The following is a 20,384-nucleotide window of genomic DNA, read 5'->3' as shown; positions in this document are numbered from 1 at the left end:
CCCCTTAGTACAATGACCTGTTGGGAAAGGATATGAGAATCGTGTCTGTCAGCTGAAATGTGATTTTTGTCACAAACCAGAAGCTAATGTTAAGTTCCATGGCTGTCTCACCTTAGGATACAGAAGCAAGTTTTGGCCCCAGAAGATAAGCGACAAAATCCAAACCTCTGCTTGCTGTCAATGTCAGTGAGTACAAATGTAAAGTTCTGGCCAACTTGGCTGACTGTAAGGCTGAAAAAGAGAACAAAGCAGAAGTGTATTTTCAACTGACCATAAGATAAAGACGTCTAATCAAATCATGTCATTGAACCAGCATAGCTGAGTCCCACTCAGATTTTCCACAAAGTAATGCCATCGAAAATTTACAAATGTTTCATTTTTTGACATAATTATATTAATTATACAGTGGTTTTGATGTATGTACAGGAATTCCATAAAAAATATTTTATCAACTTCTTTCAACAGTCACCACCACAAAAACAGATGATCTAGTCATTATTACATTCTTGTTTCTGTGTGTGGGGGGGTGGGGGGTCGACTACATGCAAATTGGCTGCCATATTTCACATTCAAAAATTGCCACATTCAAAGATACTGCATTGACATTTTGAAATGTCTGGTGCTTGTGAAAGGTGCTATATAAATGCAAGTTTCTCTTTAGTTGCACTTCATAATGAGGTCACCAATGTACCATCCTCTTTCCAAATATTTTTGTATTAAAACCAACTTCCATAGCTTTTTCTTTTGCATCCACTTTGTTTTTCTCCTCCTCCATTGCACTTTCTGGTTAATTGTATCTTTATCCCTTGATTGCAGCTTTTTCTTCTGATTGCTTCCACTTTGTGCCAGAAGCTCATCTCTTCTCTTAAAAGTTCTGTGGCTTTCTCTCTAATTTCAGCTCGGTTTCTGCTTCGCTATTACATAAGAACTAAGAGCAGGAGTAGGCCGTCTGGCTCCTTGAGCCTGCTCCGCCATTCAATAAGATAATGGCTGATCTTTGTGGACTCAGCTCCACTTACCCGCCCACTCACCATAACCCTTAATTCCTTTACTGTTACATCCATACTCTGTCCCTCAACATCCAATGTTATGCACCTTGGCTCAAGTTGTCAACTCAGATGTCACATACATGTGGTATAAAATCAATGCGGCAAACACATAAAAAATAGTCTTCAGCGGTGTTGGAAATTACAAAAAATTGCCAAAGTCAAAACAAACATTTAGTCTCACTTTGGTTCATGCCAAGATTATTTCAAATAATTGCAACGAAGGAATACATTGCAGGCTGAAAATAATTTTGAGGTAATCATATAATGTAATTCATTCCTGGCCAAGGGAGTATCTTCAATTTAATTTCATGGGTTACATAGGCCACAAATTATTCCTAATTTAGCTTCCCAACTTTTCAATCAGTTTACCTCACCAAAGCAGATTTGGAGATAATCAAGAGTCAGAGGAACTAGAATCAACTGTCCAAATTGTACTGAAAGCATTCAGAGCAGAACTCTGGGCTGCGTGCCTTATTCTAGATTAAAATATCTTAATTTTATTTTTTTATTCATTCAGGGAATGTGGGCATCAGCAGCAAAGCCCATCTTTAACTGCCCTTGAAAATGTGGTGGTGAGATCCACTACTGTTAGGGAGGGAGTTCCAGGATTTTGACCCAGTGACAATGAAGAATCAGTGATATTTTTCCAAGTCAATATGGTAGGGAACTTGGAGGGAACTTTTCATGCGGTGATGTTCCCAGGTGCTCTTGCCCTTCTAGGAAGTAGTGGTTGTGTGTTTGGAATGGACTGTGGAAGAAACCTTGGCAAATTGGATTACAAATTTCAACATAAGAATATGTGGTCAACACAGAATATAAAGTTGCTGCAGACTTAATGAATTACAGTTAAGGTATTCATTGGAAGATGGTCAAACGTATATTGAAAATGCTGAAAAGAGAAGCATATGTTGAAGTTTCTTCCAGATTAGTTGACGTAAGGTAAGGCCACTGTGAAGAATTAAATCGAAAACCAGATATTTTCATTGTCCAAGTAGAATAGCAGTTTGGATATGAGTTTGCCAATTTACCCCATAAAAGCTATAAAAATGGGAATATAAAACTAAGAGCACTTTGAAGAAAGAGAGAAGTAGAAAACTAATTGAAATATTACCTACAGTGAATGTAAGTGATAAAAGTATGAACACTTGTGTAGAAGGGATGAATCCCACAGCTACAGCCCACTTTTGTTATGTCACCCCTGCATTCATTGACCCAAATGGTCTCCCAACACTTCCAATGAAAAGTTCTCATTCTCATGTTTAAAGCCAAAGGCATCACCCTCCCTATGTTTGTAAGCTCCTCCAGTTCTACAGGCATTACTTCCCTCTTTCCCTCAAGTTGCCATTCATCTGACTCTTCGCTTTCCTTTCAGCTATCTCTCCAACTACTGCCCCTCATTATCATCCTTAAAACCCATCTCTTTGAACACAATTTTGTCAGCCCCTTCTAATATTTGCTTCTTCGGCCCAGCATCCATTCTGTTTTCACACTGGAGTGTTTTATTTCTATATTAAAGAGTATGGGGGGGATTTCCCTGTCTGCCTGTCACAGGAATCGTAGCGGCGGTGGCGGCGGGGGGGGGGGGGGGGGGGGGGCAATTTGTCGGTTTTGGGGCAAGCACAGCTGGAAAATCCCACCCTATATATCAATGCAAGTTGTAGTGTTTTGGTGACAAGTTAGAGCAGGGAGCTTGGAGTGATATAAGCTCGGGAAAGAGGCAATACAAATTCAAAAACATACAAGTTCTTCCAAGCAAAGTACCACAAGGCTCAGTAAAAAGCTCTGCAAGATCAAAGTCTATTTTTTTTGCTGAAGATCACTTTCAAATAATGTCCAAGACCAAAGATTTGATAAATCAATGGCAAAACATCTAGCAGAAATTTTGAAAGAATTTGTGGAACCATGCTTTCATCACTTGTGTGGCAGTTCCAATGTCTAAGTACAGAAAAACAATGTCAGAATGTAATATTGGTCAAAGCTTACATCATCTGTCACAGCAATATAACACAAGGAATAATGGAAAACCTGGACATTCATTTTAAGACAGAGTGGATAAAAATTGTACATGCAAAAGTATAGCCCTCCTTTTGCTTTTATAGAGAAAGGTTGGTCCTTTCCAAATGCTATTAAAACACAATTACAGCTTCTTCCAAAAATCGAACAAATACCATATGCAAACCCACCAAGGACAAGAGATTCCTTCATCGAAGGTGAATATTAAAAGGCCAAAAACAGTAGTAACCAGGTTGATCATTTTAGTAACTCCAACATTATTTGACCATATTTTGCAATGCAAATAACCATAAGACTAATGGCGTGCACCATTAAGGAATAAACCAGACAGCAACTTCCAGCAACAGGGAGTTGCTGTTCAAGTCACATCATCCTCCAGAAGCTACACAATAGAAGTACCTTGCTGACAAATTCAGCATCTGTACTTCAGTGATGGTTACCCACTAAACTCACCAGGAAAGCTGGAGCTTGCCCATTCAAGTGAAAGCAAATTTTGAATGTGAAATAGCTCCTCAGATACCGGGGTCCCTTCACCAGATTCCCTTTATTTACAAATTCAATTCTGCTCCTAAGAGTGCTTCAGCTACAAAATCAGGATCAGGAGTGTCAGTAGCCCTGACACCTCTCAATATATATATATATAGTGGTGTCAGGGCTATTGAGATCATTACACCTCCTCCCCTTAGTTCCGAGGAATCTCAGCAGTTCACGTGCCTCACGGGTCTCTTGCGGCATTACGGCGGCAGGTCTGCTTTCTCCAACTCAGCGCCTGACATGGGCGGGATGTGTCGAACAGGCATTCGTCTCTTATGACGTGAGCACCGGAATTCTGATTCATCCCATTATTCATGAGACAAAGGAGTATCCATGGCTTAATCTACAGCTTACATTTCGGACTCCGAAGTCCTAACTATGAGCGACGGAAAGTCGAGGGAGCCCAGTCCGGAAGGACTCTCCTCAGTTGTCAGCCCATTGGGCATAGTTGGCTCCTGGACAAACATCATTCCAAGGCTCGCACCTGTTCCAGATGTATTCGCTGGATGGTCTCACCCACGAGTATTCTGTAGGATACTGGCCCCATCCTAGATTCAACTGTTCCTGGTGGCCATGTGGGACCCTGGGTGTAATTCTTTACCAGCACTTTTTCACCTCAATCTAGTGTGGAGTCGTCTACCCATGTTCAATTCTGCAAGCGTTATTCCTGTAATGGCATGGGGTGTTGTCTTATAATCAAATAATTACCAGGAGAGCTTGGTGTCCATTGAGGCTGCCGGCATTTTTTTAAACTAGCTTTTAAAGTCTGGATTGCTCTATCCATGAGGCAGTTCGATGACGGATGGTATGGTGCTGTCTTGTTATGTTGAACCCCATTTGACTTCATGAACTTGGTGAAATCCTGGCTAGCAAAAGATGTCCCATTGTCAGAGACCAGCACCTCTGGGATCCCATATGTCAAAAAGGAGGTGTGAAGTTTATCTACCATTATTGTTGTCGCCGCCAAATGCACCCTATGGACATCCATCCATTTAGGGTGGACGCCCACTATGACTAGAAACATCGAGCCCATGAACGTGCCTGCATAATCCACATGCAGCCTAGTCCATGGTCTACCCAACCATTTCCATGAGTGTGGTGTCGTTTTGCATCCAAAGATACTATGGGCAGCCACTGGAAGGATATCCAGAAAATTCATGGTCATTACCGTCTCTTCTACTTGTGGTACCATCGGTGAGGTGTCTGCCAAAGGCAGCCTACTCAAGGCATCTGTTTGCAATGCAGCCTCCCGGCCGGTGATCCAATTGATAGTTGTAGGCAGTCAATAATAATACACACTGCTGGATACAGGCCGATGCTATCAGTGGTATCGCTTTGTCCTCTCTTAGTAGCCCCAGTAGCAGCTTGTGATCAGTGATGATCACAAAGTTCCGCCCATAAAGGCATTGGTGGAATTTCTTTTTGCAAATGTTACTGCCAAACCTCCTTTTTTAATGTGGGCATACTTTTTTTGCGCTATGGCCAAGGTCCTGGAGGCACATGCTTTTGGGCATTCCTGTCCATTTGGCCATCCGTGTGTTAATACCGCCTCGATGCCGTATGGAGACGTATTGTAGGTTAGGATCGTAATGTGCCAAGACATTTGACGATGACAGCTCTTGCTTTATTCTCTAAAGCCAGGTCTTGACTGGCGGACGATTCCCAAGCTCGAACCTTTTTTAGCAGTTGATGTAGCAGAACCAAGATGGAGGCGTGGTTTGCTATAAATACTGGCCCTAGAAACGCTTTGAACTGCTGGGTGGACATGGGAGCTAGAGCGTCTTTAATCACCTGCACCTGGGTCCTCCAAAGGATGTTGACTTGACATCCACTTTGTAGCCCAGATAAGTCACTTGAGGTACCAGAAAGATGCATTACTCCCTTCTTAGTCATTTTTCAAGGGGTGGCGTGTGCCTAACAACTTCCTTCAGGTTCTCCAGCTTTGTTTTACCTGTAATGAGAACGTCATCCAGGTAAATCGCCACCTGGGGTAAAACAATGTTCTCTGGAAGATCAAGCAGACCAACGATACCCCAAAGGGAAATCTTGTGTATTGATAGAGGCCCTTTCAAGTATTGATCGTGGAATATTTCTTCAAATCCTCATCCAGTTCCAACTGCAAATATACAGCTCATATCTAATTTCAAGCAGAAGAGTCCCCCTGCCAACTTTGCATATGAATCCTCAATCCAGGGAATTGGGTATTTGTCCAGTTGTAAATCACGGTTTATCGTTTGTTTAAAAGTCCCCATAAAGACAGACTGAACCATCTGGCTTCAAAATAGGCACGACTGGTGCTGTGCATTCTGCGAACTGGATAGGTTTTATGATGCCTTCTCACCCCAGTTTTCTAATTTCTGTTTCCATTTTTTCCCTTAAAGGAACCAGGTGGGCCTTGTAAAATCACGGGACTGTGTCCTGGCCAACATGTTACGGTCGTCTTGGCTCCTTTTATGGTTCCTAACCCTTCTTGGAAAACGTCTGGGTATTTGAACAGGACTTCACTCAAGCAACCATTTTCTAACTGGAAAATGTTTATCCAATCCAGGTGGATTTCTCTCAACCAGTTTTGCCCCATTAGGCTTGAGCCCAAGCCCTCCACTATCATTCATAGTAACCGAACCAGTCGCCTTTGGTAAGAAATGGGAAGTAAGGTTGTACCCACAATACTCAGGGGTTCCCCTGTACAAGTTCTCAGTCTTGCCACAGTCTTGATCAAAGTTAAGGTTTGGAGTCCAGTGTGAATTTTACTGAACACTGATTTGGCCGCTCCTGTTTCGACCTCCATTAATACTGAATGTTCATTTAATCCCACGGTTATCTTAATTGGGTCTGATCAGGATATTGCTGCGCAGTTTAATTGTTCCAAGGCAGTTGCAGATGGACCTTCCATGGTGTGCACTCTCCTGGACACTGGCCTATGTGTCGTTTTCCTAAATCTAGGTCTTGAAGGCTTACGTTGTTACTCCAACTCTGCATACCGGCAATAATTACAATGCCTTGCCGAGCAGGATTCTGAAGGGACTATTGCTGCCTGGTCAAAGCTTGGCTTTGCTTGGGGGCTGTATTGCGGGCAAACTTGGGTTTACTTATATCTGGATACTTCCTGAGGGAGGCTATGTAATCACCTGCAAGTGGTGGTCCCTGAACTCAGTTGAACTGGCATGGGTGTCCACTTTCATCGGGATATCTTGCAACTCATATGCCCCACTTGCAGCATTTTCCAACGATAAGGCCAGCTGTAGCACCTATTTGAAGCAATTTGGGCTTCAGCCAACAGGCATTTTTGGATAGTTATATTATTTATTCCACATACTAAATGTTTTCTAAGCATCTCATTAAGCGTCAACCCAAATCCACATGCTTCTGCCAGTCGCCTCAACCTTGTTAGGAAACCCGTAACAAATTCCACCGTCTCCCAGAGTGCCGAGTAAAACCGGTACCTTCTCACAATCAGAGGTGGCTTAGGGTCACAATATTCTTTCATTAGGTCCGCCAATTCCTGGAACGTTTTGGTATCTGGTGCCTTTGGGAAAGTTAAGCTGTGAATACAGCAAATGCTGACAGTCTACAAACGGACAAAAGAACAACCCATTTCTTTTCATCGGCGATAATGTCGTTAGCCCTAAAAAAAGTAAGGCATGTGTTCCACGTTTTGGGCCTGGTACTCCACAGCAGGGTTAAAAGAGTCCAGTTTCCCAAACAGAGGCATGATGCCTGAAAATGGCTTACCCCAAGTGAAGCTGGCTGTTAGAGAGCAAGTTCCTTAGGATTGTTCTTGTTGCCAATGAAATAACTCCTCAGAGGCTCGTGTCCCTTCACCAGATCCCTTTCATTTAAAAACTCAATTCGACCCCCAAGAGAAAATTCAGGTGCAATGTCAGAACCTGGAGGGAGTGCTAGTAGCCTTGACACCATATATACACACAGGTGAGACTCCGTGATTGGGCAGGCAATCATTATCTCAATTAGGGGCACCTTTTGGTGGCTCATACATACCCCAAGAGACCAACCTCAATTACCTCCTTGAGGTCATTATGTAATGATAGAAGTCCTAATTACTTTAATCCCAATTACGAATTACGTTAATCAACCTCTCTGGTACTGAAACCTAAATTTACAAGTGTGGAGGTCTCTCCCCTGCAACTCACATACCCTCAAGGCCACCAAGAAACACAGCCCAGATAAGGAGGTGGCCTCCTGTTGGCAAACCAGTGGAGAGAGTCGAACACTCCAGAGACCATTTTTGCCACGTCATCCCATGACCACGAGATCATAGAAATCATCATAGAAACCCTACAGTACAGAAAGAGGCCCATTCGGCCCATCGAGTCTGCACCGACCACAATCCCACCCAGGCCCTACCCCCATATCCCTACATATCTTACACGCTAATCCCTCTAATCTACGCATCCCAGGACACTAAGGGGCAATTTTAGCATGGCCAATCAACCTAACCCGCACATCTTTGGACTGTGGGAGGAAACCGGAGCACCCGGAGGAAACCCACGCAGACACGAGGAGAACGTGCAAACTCCACACAGACAGTGACCCAAGCCGGGAATCGAACCCAGGTCCCTGGAGCTGTGAAGCAGCAGTGCTAACCACTGTGCTACCGTGCCACCCAATGGTTCAGCTGCGGCTCCTGTGGAGGTGTTTCGACATTACAACATGCTAAAAGTACTTCATTGGCTGTAAATCACTTCAAGACACCAGGTTGTCATGAAAAGCACCATGTAATTGCAAGTCTTTTTTTAAACCAGTCTGGCAGCTATGACGATTTTTCAAAGATCTTCAGCAGGCACTTCCACCTTGAGGCACCCACTCTCCTACATATATCAGCAGTTCCCTTCATCGACAACAGAATTTTAAAAGTATATATTTTTGATGGGATGTGGGCAATGGCAAAGCCACATGTAGGCCAGGCCAGGTAAAGACGGTAGATTTCCTTCCCGAAAGGACTTTTGTGACCAGATGGTTCTTTTACAACTGTTGCTGATATTTTCATGGCACCATTACATGACAAGCTTTCAATTCCAGATTTGTTAATTAATTGAATTCAAATTCCACCAGCTGCTGAGGTGGGATCTGAGCCCATGTTCACATAACATTAGTCTGGTTGTCTGAATTATAGCCCAGTGGTGTTACCACTATGCCGTCATATCTCCCCCCCAATCAATCTCTCAGGGCTGAACGGCCTTCTATTGGCCTCAAGAGTTCATCCACAGTCCTTAATTGTATGGTGCGTGCACTCCCTAGGCACTAATTAACCAGTCTGCAAAACATTGCTATGGGTGTCAGGTGTAATGCAGGGTCAGGATCGAAAAACGTACCAGACGTCAGTGTCCCAGCCCCAGAACAAAGATTCAATCCAATCTCTTTAGGAGAAATCACAAGGACTTGGAATGAGAATGTTTCAATAGGTTGGTGGTTAAAGCGCATTCTATAATTCTATTGCTGGGATTAAGTGGGAGGCCAGGTGTTTCTCGCGTGTCGGTGCATACTCGATGGGCTGAAGGGCCTCTTCTGCACTGTATGATTCTAAGCAGAAAGGGAACTTACACCACATTTAACTTTGAGGAAAAAGATAGCCAATTTAGTATTTTTCTAAGTCATCTAATAACTGAAATGTAATAGAGTTCAGAAGCAGTAAGTTACCATTTTATTGCAAAGATTTCAGAGGCTTAAATCAAAGGCCTTGTTTTCACTTCAAATTAGCACTAGTGAAAGGATTGGAGTGACATTAAATTCTGCAAGCGTGACAATAAAACAAGAATATCAATTCATTGATGGATAACTTCTGAAATTGCTTAATCTCAAAAAAGTATTCATAAGCTTTACAAAATATTTCAGTGACTTCCAAACATGCAAGGCAACATACTTTCAATTATTTAACCAACTTTAGACCATTACACATTGATAAACTATACATCAATTAAAAATACTAACTTGTATATCTTGCACATTGCTACAAATATAAAATTTAGAAATGTGCACTGCAGTGTTTTAAATTCTGGATCAAAAAAGGATATAGCCTACGTTTTTAAACATTTGTAATTCAGCAAAGAACAAATATTCAGTCTCACGGTGTTGTATGGTGTGCTACACAACTAAATGGAATGTACAGAAATGTGGCTGTCAGTGTGCACACAGCACAGTCCCACAAACAGCAATGAGATAAATAACCAGATACTCTGTTTAACAATGTGAGCTGAGAGATAAATTTGGCCTGGACACCAGGAGAAATTCCCTACTCATCTAAAATAGTGCTCTGCAAGCTTTTATGACCACAAGAGAAGGCAGATGTGGCTTCAGCTTCACATCTGATCCGAAAGACTGCATCTCTGCCAGTCCAGCCATCCTTCAGTTCTGCAGTGAAGTCTCAATCTAAATTATGTACACATATCTCTGCAAAATCCAGCTTAATTGCACAACCTTGTGACTCAGGGATGAGAGTGCTACCACTGAGCCAAGGCTGCAGTTACACAACAGATGAAGATTTTAACCAACCTTTAACCATTTCGTAGGACTATGCATTTCAAAGTACGTTAGTATAGAAACACGTGTTACATTGGAAGCAGTTAAAATGGATGAAAACATTTCATCAAATGTCCTGACAATAATATAAGGGTTAGAAATTCAGCATCACTTTTCATACATTTGCTACCAAATTTTCATTGTTGGTTATTTTAAGAGCAAATTTTGTACAAAGACCTCCTATGAATCTGTCTCAGCAAGCTTTAACCATTCAACTTGGAACCTTTTTTTTCCCAAATTAGAGGAACGCTGCCACATATTTATGACATTGACTGGTCCTGTTGCCTGAATGTCATCAGTAGGAAAAAACTTTGGTATTTATTCCAATTAGAATTGTGCCCAATTATCTAAGGATACAACAGAAAGCTTTGGAACAAGGTCTTACCTGGAAAATGCAGTAACTAACTGCAGTAACTCACAAAGAACAAGAAACATGTGGTAAGGGAGCTAACTTTATTCTGCTGTTGACCGAAATCAAGTTGGTATGGAATAAGGTCAGAAGTAAATGGATTCAACTTCATAAATAAAATTGTTCCAGCAAAAAGATCACTGGTCTAATACTATTTTCTCATTGCTGAAATGTCAACTAAAATCAATCCAATTCTTGAGGCTGTCATACAAATATAAAACAGTGTTTGAACTGAACATCTTGCATTTATGCAGCATTCTTCACAAGCAGGAAAGCAGTTCAAAGAAAACGGGAGAGCGGCGCTAAGTGAATTGCTCAGTCAGACAGCCGGTGCAAACATGATGGGCCAAATGGCCTCCTCCTGCACTGTAACATTTCTGAGACGTGAAAACAGCTACAGTTTAATATTCCTTGATAGATGCAGGGAAATCATTGACTCTGAGTTCAGCAAGTTCTTATTTCCTAAGCTGTGGAAATGACCAGAATTATGGTAACAGTTACTCAAATTTCAGCTGCAGCTTTACTGTTTATATACTAACATGACAATAATAAAATGAAACTCAATACATTTTCATTCTTCTTGCATTATCGTCACAATTTCCCCAATGCTCTCATTCCAATTTGGGGGGAAAATGTGCTATATTCGTCACTAAAAATATAATTTTAAACACTTTTCTTCTAGGATTCCACGTACAATTGTACACAAGGAATAGGAGCAGGAGTGGGCAACCTGGCAGTTTGAGCTTACTCCACTGATCTGATCAACCTAGCTAATCTACTACCTCAACTCACCTTCCCACACTATCTCCATATTCCTTAATTTGAAGCAGCATGCAAAAGAGTTAAGCAATTCAACAACCAATGAATCAGATCAAAGTTCTGCAATCCTGCCATACTAAGTCATGAATGATGGTGGTCAATTAAACAACTAACCAGAGGAGCAGGCTCCAAAAACATCCCCGTCCTCAATGATGGCAGGCTCTAGCAAGTCAGAGCAAAAGACGAAGCTGAAACATGTGTCAACCACCTTCAGTCAGAAGTGCCAGGTGGATGACCCAACTCGGCCTCCTCTTCAGGTTCCCTGCATCACAGTTGCCAGACTTCAGTGAATTTCATTCACTCCATGTATCATCAAGAAATGGAAGACATAAGATACAGCAAAAACTATTCACCCGAGCAATATCCTGGCTTTGGTGCTGAAGACGTGTTGCCAAGCTGTTCCAGTAAGCTGTAATATTGACATCTGGAATGTGGAAAATTGACCAGCATGTGCTGTCTACAAAAAAACAGCACAAATCCAAACCATCCAACTACCACCCTGTCAGTCTACCCTTCATCATAGCAAAATGATGGAAGGGGTTATTGATAAAGCTATCAAGCAGGGCTTGCGCAACAATAATCTGCTCACTAATGCACAGTTTGAGTTCCACCAAGCCAACTCAGCTCAAAAGCAAACCTGGACAAAAGGACTGAATTCCAGAGATGTGCTGTGTAGCTGCCCTTGACATTAAAGAAACATTTAACCAATTGGCACCAAGGAGCCCCAACAAAATTGAAGGCAATGGGGAATTAGGGAGAAAACTCTTCACTGGTTGGAGTCATGCCAGCACAACCGAAGATGTTTGTAATTCTTATAGGCCAATCATCTCAGACCCAGGTCGCTGCAGCAGACGTTCCTCAGGGTAGGGTCCTAGACCCAACCATCTTCAACTGCTTCAATCAATGACCTTCCCTCCAACATAGGATCAGAAGAGGGGATGTTTACTGATGACTGCACGGTGTTCAGTACCATTCGCAACTTCTCAGATACTTATGCAGTCCATATCCACGTACAGCAAATTTGGACAACATTCAGGCTTGGGCTGATAAGTGGTAACATTCACGTCACACAAGTGCCAGGCAATGATCATCTTAAATAAGAGAAAATCAAACCATCTGTCCTTGCCCTTCCATTATCATCACTGAATCTACCACCATCAACATCCTCTAGGGTTGCCATTGACCAGAAACTAAACTAGACCAGCCACATAAATGTTGTGGCTACAAAAGCAGGTCAGAGACTGGAAATTCTGTGGTAACTCAACTCCTAACTCCCAAAGCCTTTTCACCATCTACAAGGCACAAGTCAGGACTGTGATGGAATACTCTCCAATTGATTGGATGAGTACAGTTCCAACAACACTTAAGAAGCTCTCAACACCATTCATTTGCTTGATCAGCACCCAAACCACCAATATAAACATTAATTCCCTGCATGATCAATGCAAATTGATAGCAGTGTGTATTCCATACAACATACATTCTAGGAGTAGGCCACTCGGTCCTCCAAATCTGCTCCGCCATTCAATAAGATCATGGCTGATCTGATGGTAACCTCAACCTCATATTCCCACCTACCTCCAATAACCTTTCACGCTCTTGTTTATCAAGCATCTCTACCTCTGCCTTGAAAATATTCAAAGGCTCTCCACCTCAAAAGGCAGCGGAAACAAAGGTCCCAAGGACACTCAACCCTGAGAGAAAAAATTCTCAACTCTGTCTTAAATGGGTGACCCTTATTTTTAAATAGTGACCCCTAACTCTAGATTGTCCCATAAAGGGAAGCATCCTCTCCACATCCATCCAGTCAAGACCCCTCAGGATCCTGTATGTTTCAGTCAAGTCATTTCTTGCTCTTCTTAACTCCAGCGGATACAAACCGCTCCAACTTTTCCTCTTAAAAAGTTGACTCTCAACTGCCCTCTGAAATGGCCCAGCAAGCCATTCAGCTCAAAGGCAACTAGGAATGGGTAATAAACGCTGGCCAATCAACAACGTTGATGTCCCACAAATGAACAAAGAAAATAAAACTGGTCCATTCCAAGAATTAGTCTAGTAAACCCTCTCTGAACCAATTCCAATGCATTTACACCCTTCCTTAAATAAGGAGATCAATACTGTACACAGTACTCCAGACGTGGTCTCACTAATGCCCTGTAAAACTGAAGCATAACCTCTATTAGCTTTCCTAATTACTTGTATCTGCAAACTAACCTTTTGCGATTTATGTACTAGGACACCCAGATCCCTCTACACCTCAGAGCTTTGCAATATCTCAACATTTCAATAATATATTTCTTTCTTATTCGTGCTGCCAAAATGGACAATTTGTCACATTATACTCCATTTGCCAGATCTTTGTTCACTCACTTAGCCTATATCCCTTTGTAGACTTATGTCCTCTTCACAACTTATTTTCCTATCTATTTTTGTGTCATCAGCAAACGTAGCAACCAAAACTCCAGCAGTCTCTTCTTCCAAGTCATTTATATAAATTGTAAAATGGTGATCCCTGTGGCACACCACTTGTTACATCTCACCAAACAGAAAATTAGCCACTTATGCCTACTTTGTTTCATGTTAGCTAACCAATCTTTTATCCACGCTAATATGTTATCCCCACTGCATCAGCTTTTATTTACTACAATAACCTTTGATGTGGCACCTTAATAAATCAAATACAAGATGAACTACATCAATTTGCCTTCAACAGCATCTTCCAAATTTGCAACTGCTACCACTTAGAAAAACAAGAACAGCTACCTACACATTCCGCTACAAATCACATGCCATTCTGAGTTGGAATTGTATTACCATTCCTTCATTGCCTTTGGTCATGCAACTGAAACTCCCTTTCTAACAGTACAGTGCGCGTACCTACACCAGGTAAATTGCAGCGGTTCAAGAAGATGGCTTATCAATACCTTCTCAAGGGTAATTAGGGATGGGCCACAATTGCTGGTTTTGCCAACAGTACTCACGTGTCATGAAAAAAAAACTGCTTAGTATCCAAAAATCTAGCAATCTGTCTTGAACATGCTCAATGACTGAACATCCACAAATGAGTTTCCATACACTAAAAACTAGTTTCTCTATGAAGTTTCCAACAAACCAAGGGTCTAAAATCAATACTCAACATATACATAGCGTATGGGAACACGGTGTCATCACATATGCCTTGCACATTGACACAGCTAAAATTGTCCGGGATTGTCAAATTAGCAAATGCATCTGCTGACAAGCAAACTCATTCAAAAGAAGGATAAAGCACTTTTCCACAATCCTATCCTCTCACCTAACATGTGTCAGCACTCTCCAACCAAGAAAATCAGTCCAGGTTACTTACTGGCAGTGCTGTTCTGCCACTACTTGTAGAAAGGTGCATAAATGTCACAATCAATCAAACATTTGCTGAAAAATTTCCTATCCTGTGGCAAAGTGCCAACATTTTTTCTAAACATTTCCAGCAAAAGGTAGGAATGTATTGTGACACTCATCATGAAATGTATTATAAATTAGCTGAATAATATATAATAATGATAATAATAAAACAGAGTTTTGGTCTGTCACAACTGTCATTCCATTGAAATTTTACAACCATGGGCTGACAACTGGCGAAATAAATCTTGTAAAATTTTACTGCAACACTAAGGCATCGTGTATGTTGAAGGATTGAACTCTCCCACCTGATTTTCCACTCTCCCTGTACCCTTTCCTCCCCACTCCATTACCCCCACCCTTCCCACAGTTGGAAGACATTCCATCTTCTGCCAATGAATGTAGGCCAAGAGATCAGAAAGTATGCGAAGCAAAGCTCAAAGTTGCCATCTGTCCACATGCTCCTCCGCCCCAAACGTGAGCCTTTAGGTTTCTGTGACCTTTAGATAGTGATTACTGTTATGAGGCATAGCTGCTCTAATGTGTTGCTGACTGGAGTGCCTGAGGCGCACATGGCTGCCAACAGTTGCCGCTGATGGTGGTGGGGGGGGGGGGGGGGGGGGGGGGGATAGAACAGCGCAAGGTAAAGGGAGCCCAACAACAAAGTTGTCCTGGTTGAAGGGTTTTGGGAGTTGATTAGAACAGCAGGGAAGGGTGAGTGGATGGCAGGAGAGTGATGGAATGGGCGAATGGAGGTGACATGGGAAGGATGAATTGGCATGGGGATTTAAGGAAGTACTGATGCAATAAGGATACTAATTCCACAGCAAATGTAAATGTCAAATGGAAGGAAGAGTGCAGCACAGAGGGTGGGGGGGTGGCACAATACTAACTGCACTGCACATGGTTTATAGGTCTTGGTTAGCTCATGCAAGAACTTTGCTGGATATGATCTACTGCGATTAATAAAAAATTAAGCCAGCAAAAGTTGAATTTTTGCCTTCTCTAATAACATATTAGTCATGAAAATTAAACTTGCTCATAATTTTAAAGATAATTTTAATATACTCAATGTTACAGCATGCATAACCCAAAGTTAACACCTCAGTTTGCTCAATAATAAGTGCATGATGATAAGTAATAAATCATTTCCTTTCAAAGAAAAGTATTCAATGACAAAGCATTTCTCAAAGTATCTACAGAGGGCGCTATTAAGTAAGTAAATACATTGTTTAGGTTTTAAAAAGCAAAAGCTATAGCCAATTTTTGAACAAGAACTGATTTGAATATTAATTTTATTGCATACATTTGCAAAATAGGCTGAAATTAAAACTAGTTGCTGAGGGAAAAGGATGGACAAAGTTACAAACATAATCATACTATGTCAAGATTTAAAAATAAAACTGTCACAAAATAGTCCCCGCAAATCTTAAATAAGCACCATTCCCCTTTTTCATTAACTTACAATTAACACTGCCAAAAGTCCAGTGAATATTACTGAAGTGCATGAAACTGGGATGGTATGTGTAACATTCACAAACCACCCATGGTTGTGCTCTGCTGAAGTGAAGATTTAATTTACAGCTTCTCTTAGGCACTCTACTGCTTTCAACTTCAAGAGAACAGCAGCATTATGATGACACTAAACAGAATTATGATTCAGAGCACCTGCGGTAAATTACAATACCTGCTTAACAGGCAAATAAAAACAGTTTCCTCGTTTTTATGTGCGAGGGGGGTGCTTTAAATGAGATTTTAAAGGCACAAACACAAGCATGTTTCTTTGTTATTTTCCAGAGCAATTTTATAGCATCTTTATCTCATAAACTTTGCAATGATAACAGTACCTGTCCACATAGAAAGGGAAACAAAACTTGGTCAATGTCTGCAGAACTTCCTGTGGAGAGAAAACAGAGAATTTATGCATCTTATGGGGCCAATAAATCTAATATTAACTGCACCATACAATTACACCTTCCTCTCCCGCTAACCCCCTCTCCCCGCCCTCCTGTGCTCCATTACAAAATGGGAGACAGTTCAAGAAACAGCACACTTATCATTTGTAAAAAAGAAGCAATGAGCAGTCAATCATTTGTAATAATAAACAATATCAACCTTCATTAAATATGGAAAAACCGATCAAGATTCACACATGGACAGGCTGCAGGGGTTACCTCACACAACCTCCCAGGGGATTGGAGGTTGGGATGCTGAGTGTTAACACCTCTCCTGGGACTCTCTTCAGCTTGGCCATATGGATCATACTAAATAACACCAAACCACATGGGCTTATCTTGGCCCAGACTGCCACTGCTGCCAGAGCTTTGGCTGTTACCTAGAAACAGGGGCTGATGGGATTAGAAAACCAATGGTAGAGTATGTGGTTTTGGACAAAAGGGAAGACCACAAAAAGCAGCATCACCTTTCTCCAGTCTGTCATTTTTTTTTAGCAGTACAAACTGGCAGGCACATGAAATGTTTTAAGCACATGAACCGTTTTACAACACAAAAAAGGGTTTTAAAAAAAATATTGTTGCTTTTAAGCCACACACAACTGCAACTTTAGATTATCAAAAGTTTAAAAGATACATAGCGTTTTTTAAAAAAGTATTGAGGTCAAGTTTCCAAAGTATGCTGCTGAGACAGTGCAATCAATGAAAATGCTGGAGGGCACAGTACCTGTGTAAGCAAGGAGGGGGCAGAAAGGACAGAGATACTTATGGGCAAAATCATCTGCTCAGATAAAGGATACTACACTAACTTGCTGAAATCACATTTTAAAATCAAACTCAAACTGCAACTTAAATATTTCAAATATTAGTGTTCTTTCCACTTTTGTAAAATATGCATAGAAGGCTATATTGCATTCAACATATTTGTCTATCATTTAAACCAATGTTAGGAATTGCTCTAAAATTGTAAATTTAGGTTACTTGAAATCATCTTCTTCATAGCCATAAATGTTATAATCTATAATGTCATACTAAATACATTTCCTACACTGCATGGGCATAGGGCAACACATCAAAAATCAAATAAAACAGCTTTACAAGTATATTAAATATTTCACTACATACCACTTTCATAATATCAATCCTTTTTTCTCCTTGAAAAAAAATCTATTCACCTTCAGATGGGGCAAAATATTTTTTTTTACATTTTCATTATAGCAAACTAACACTTGTGTCTGCATCTTATAAGCCACATAGTTTACATTACACAAACAATTTTCATAAAATGGTTGGTAATGTTAATTACATTTTCACTTTATATTCATATATTTTACATGTGGATGAGAAATAGCTAATTAAATTTTCCTGTGGTCCCAGTGAACCAGTTCAAGCTGTGGCTGGATTGCCTAAAGCCAATTTGAACCTTCCTGATAAATTAAACATTATTTTGCACACGTAACAGTTTTCTTACCAGTTCTCTTGAATGCCGAACACTACATTTCTAGCAGTAACTTAAGGTTAAGTAGCCCATGCACTTAGTTTATGCAGTCATCACAAATCATGCAAAATATTTTTTCCCCACAACAGATTTGCCTGCAAAAATGTTTGTTCTAAATTATACAAAATAATGCTGTTGTAACTATTGCTATAATCAAACAACAACAAAGAATCACACGTGTGATCCATTACTCCATTTAACCCTTCAACCACATGTTGCCACAGATCTGCCTTCTGCAAACTAACTTTGGTATCTTTACATAAACTCTTGCAATTCTAAACAATCAATTCCTTCCGCTGCTAAAGTAAACATACTTCATGGCGGAACTGTTTCAGAGGCAGGGCAAAGCAGCTGATAGAATATTGCAGGCTATATTACATGAGACACTAATTAGCCCTTCTCCCACTTTCCAGGAAGTCTTGCACTCTTCACTGCAATATATTATTGATTGTATTTGCCCATACCTTTCTGCAATTACAAACCCGTTCCAATGCACTACTAACCACGAAGGCCATTCAGTCAACACATAAGAATTACTTAAATACCCAAGTTTACCAATTAATTTTTGATACTCTTCTGGCGTACCATCCATTTTATCAAACAAAGATTTACAAAGAATATGACAGCACCAAATAAAAAGGATTTTAAGATACTGAACTGTTGATCACAAAAACTACATTATGGAGGAAACTTTTATCACAGAGAAGTGTGCAAATGGTCCAATTTTGTAGGTTTAAAGGAGTTAGATTATATGATAATACCATACTGTACAGACCACCATTCAGTTTTACATACCACCATACAACAATAAAAATACAGGGTGTGTCTGTGGAATTGAGCAAAAAAGAATTCCATTCAATTAAATGCACTCAAATAGTTTTTGTAGTTAAAATCAACATGATTTTCTTGTGCACGCTAAATTTGCAAAGCAAATCCAGTCATGTGAAGTAATGTCAGCCGAATGTAGAAAAGCATCCTAGAGAAAATGCAAGTTGCATTTTATATAAATAACTTAAACATTACCAAAAATAAATGAATCACCAAACCTGGTGAGGTTTGAATGTACAAAGATAATGGAACAGATAGTGGAACAGAGGGATCATCACTGTGTCTGTACTACAAGTATTGTACATTAAAAAGCAACATTACTTTGTTTAGAAATTTGCATCAAAAATAGCTGCAGTAAAACAGTTTTAACGTAGTGGTGGCTAAGTATTTGTACTGTGCTCTACACCTGTTTTTAAGGATTCCAAGACCACTTTCCACCCCCCCCCCCACCCGAAATCCTATTGTTTCCTATTTCAACAACCATTTATTTTGTGATCTAGTTTCAAGCTTGTTATTTTGAACAGGAAACTGGTATATACCAAGCAGTCACATTTGCAAAGAGTAGGGCATGATCCATGTCTCTAGTGGGATTCAAAGCAGCCATGTCACTGCTGGCTATAGGACATGCACCACCTGTCTCCATTCCCCCAGGTTCCACTCTTTTCATTATCAAACTACCACTGACATTATAAGCTTCACATGCACTGTCTAAAATCCTTACCAATCAATATTTCCAACCATACACATATTGATGACTGCAGCTCATGGATTAAGTTAGCTTCAACTGCAAAGTTTTAAGCAAAAATACTTAAAGATGCTGACTTCAAACAAAATGCTGCTGTGCTAAACATTCGATTGATTATGAATGTATGCTTCTCGTCCATATTAATAAAGTTTTTCATTTATCCTCAAAAATCAAGAATCAATGTACATTACTAGAGTGGATTCACATTCTCGTGGAAAATATCTCTTCCAAACCCGATGGCTAAAAAGACAAGCTTTTTGTTGTCCCCGGACTAGCAGATCTATATAAACCAGATTTAAATGTTTTTAAACATGTACTACCCTCTGCCCAGGCACAGAACTGCAGAGCAAAAAGAACATGCCTCTAGTTACTCAATTATGGATTTAGAAATTTTGTATTTCTCTCTCATTTTAGGGCTTGGGGTGCCTCGGAGCTACTTCCCCAGTGCTGTCATTAATCCTCACATTTTAAACAATATTTGTAAATAAACTGAAAACCACTTCAATTTTTTTGATAATTTGCAGTATAGCTGGTTAACTCTGGAAATAACTTCAGAATTGAGCGAAGAAGGCTAAATAATGAGTGACTGCCATCACCTGCAATGCCATAAAATAAAATAATA

At 40.5% G+C, this 20,384-nt stretch overlaps 1 protein-coding gene across 10 annotated transcripts in view; it reads right to left on the bottom strand.

Moving 5' to 3' along the window:
* The window catches only part of dennd1a (DENN/MADD domain containing 1A), a 532,879-nt gene that overhangs the window by 340,957 nt on the left and 171,538 nt on the right, over positions 1-20,384 (bottom strand). For all 10 annotated transcript variants that reach the window (XM_078226515.1, XM_078226519.1, XM_078226517.1 and 7 more), the window contains exons 4-5: positions 16,587-16,636; positions 112-231 (exon numbers count right to left, since the gene is read on the bottom strand). In XM_078226515.1, coding sequence (XP_078082641.1) covers positions 112-231; positions 16,587-16,636 — 170 coding nt within the window. The remainder of the gene's footprint in view (positions 1-111; positions 232-16,586; positions 16,637-20,384) is intronic.

This window comes from Mustelus asterias, chromosome 13 (assembly GCF_964213995.1).
Source record: "Mustelus asterias chromosome 13, sMusAst1.hap1.1, whole genome shotgun sequence".
Taxonomy (NCBI): Eukaryota; Metazoa; Chordata; class Chondrichthyes; order Carcharhiniformes; family Triakidae; genus Mustelus; species Mustelus asterias.
The sequence above is the reverse complement of the archived record's forward strand: the minus strand, read 5'-3'. Positions and strand labels throughout refer to the sequence as shown.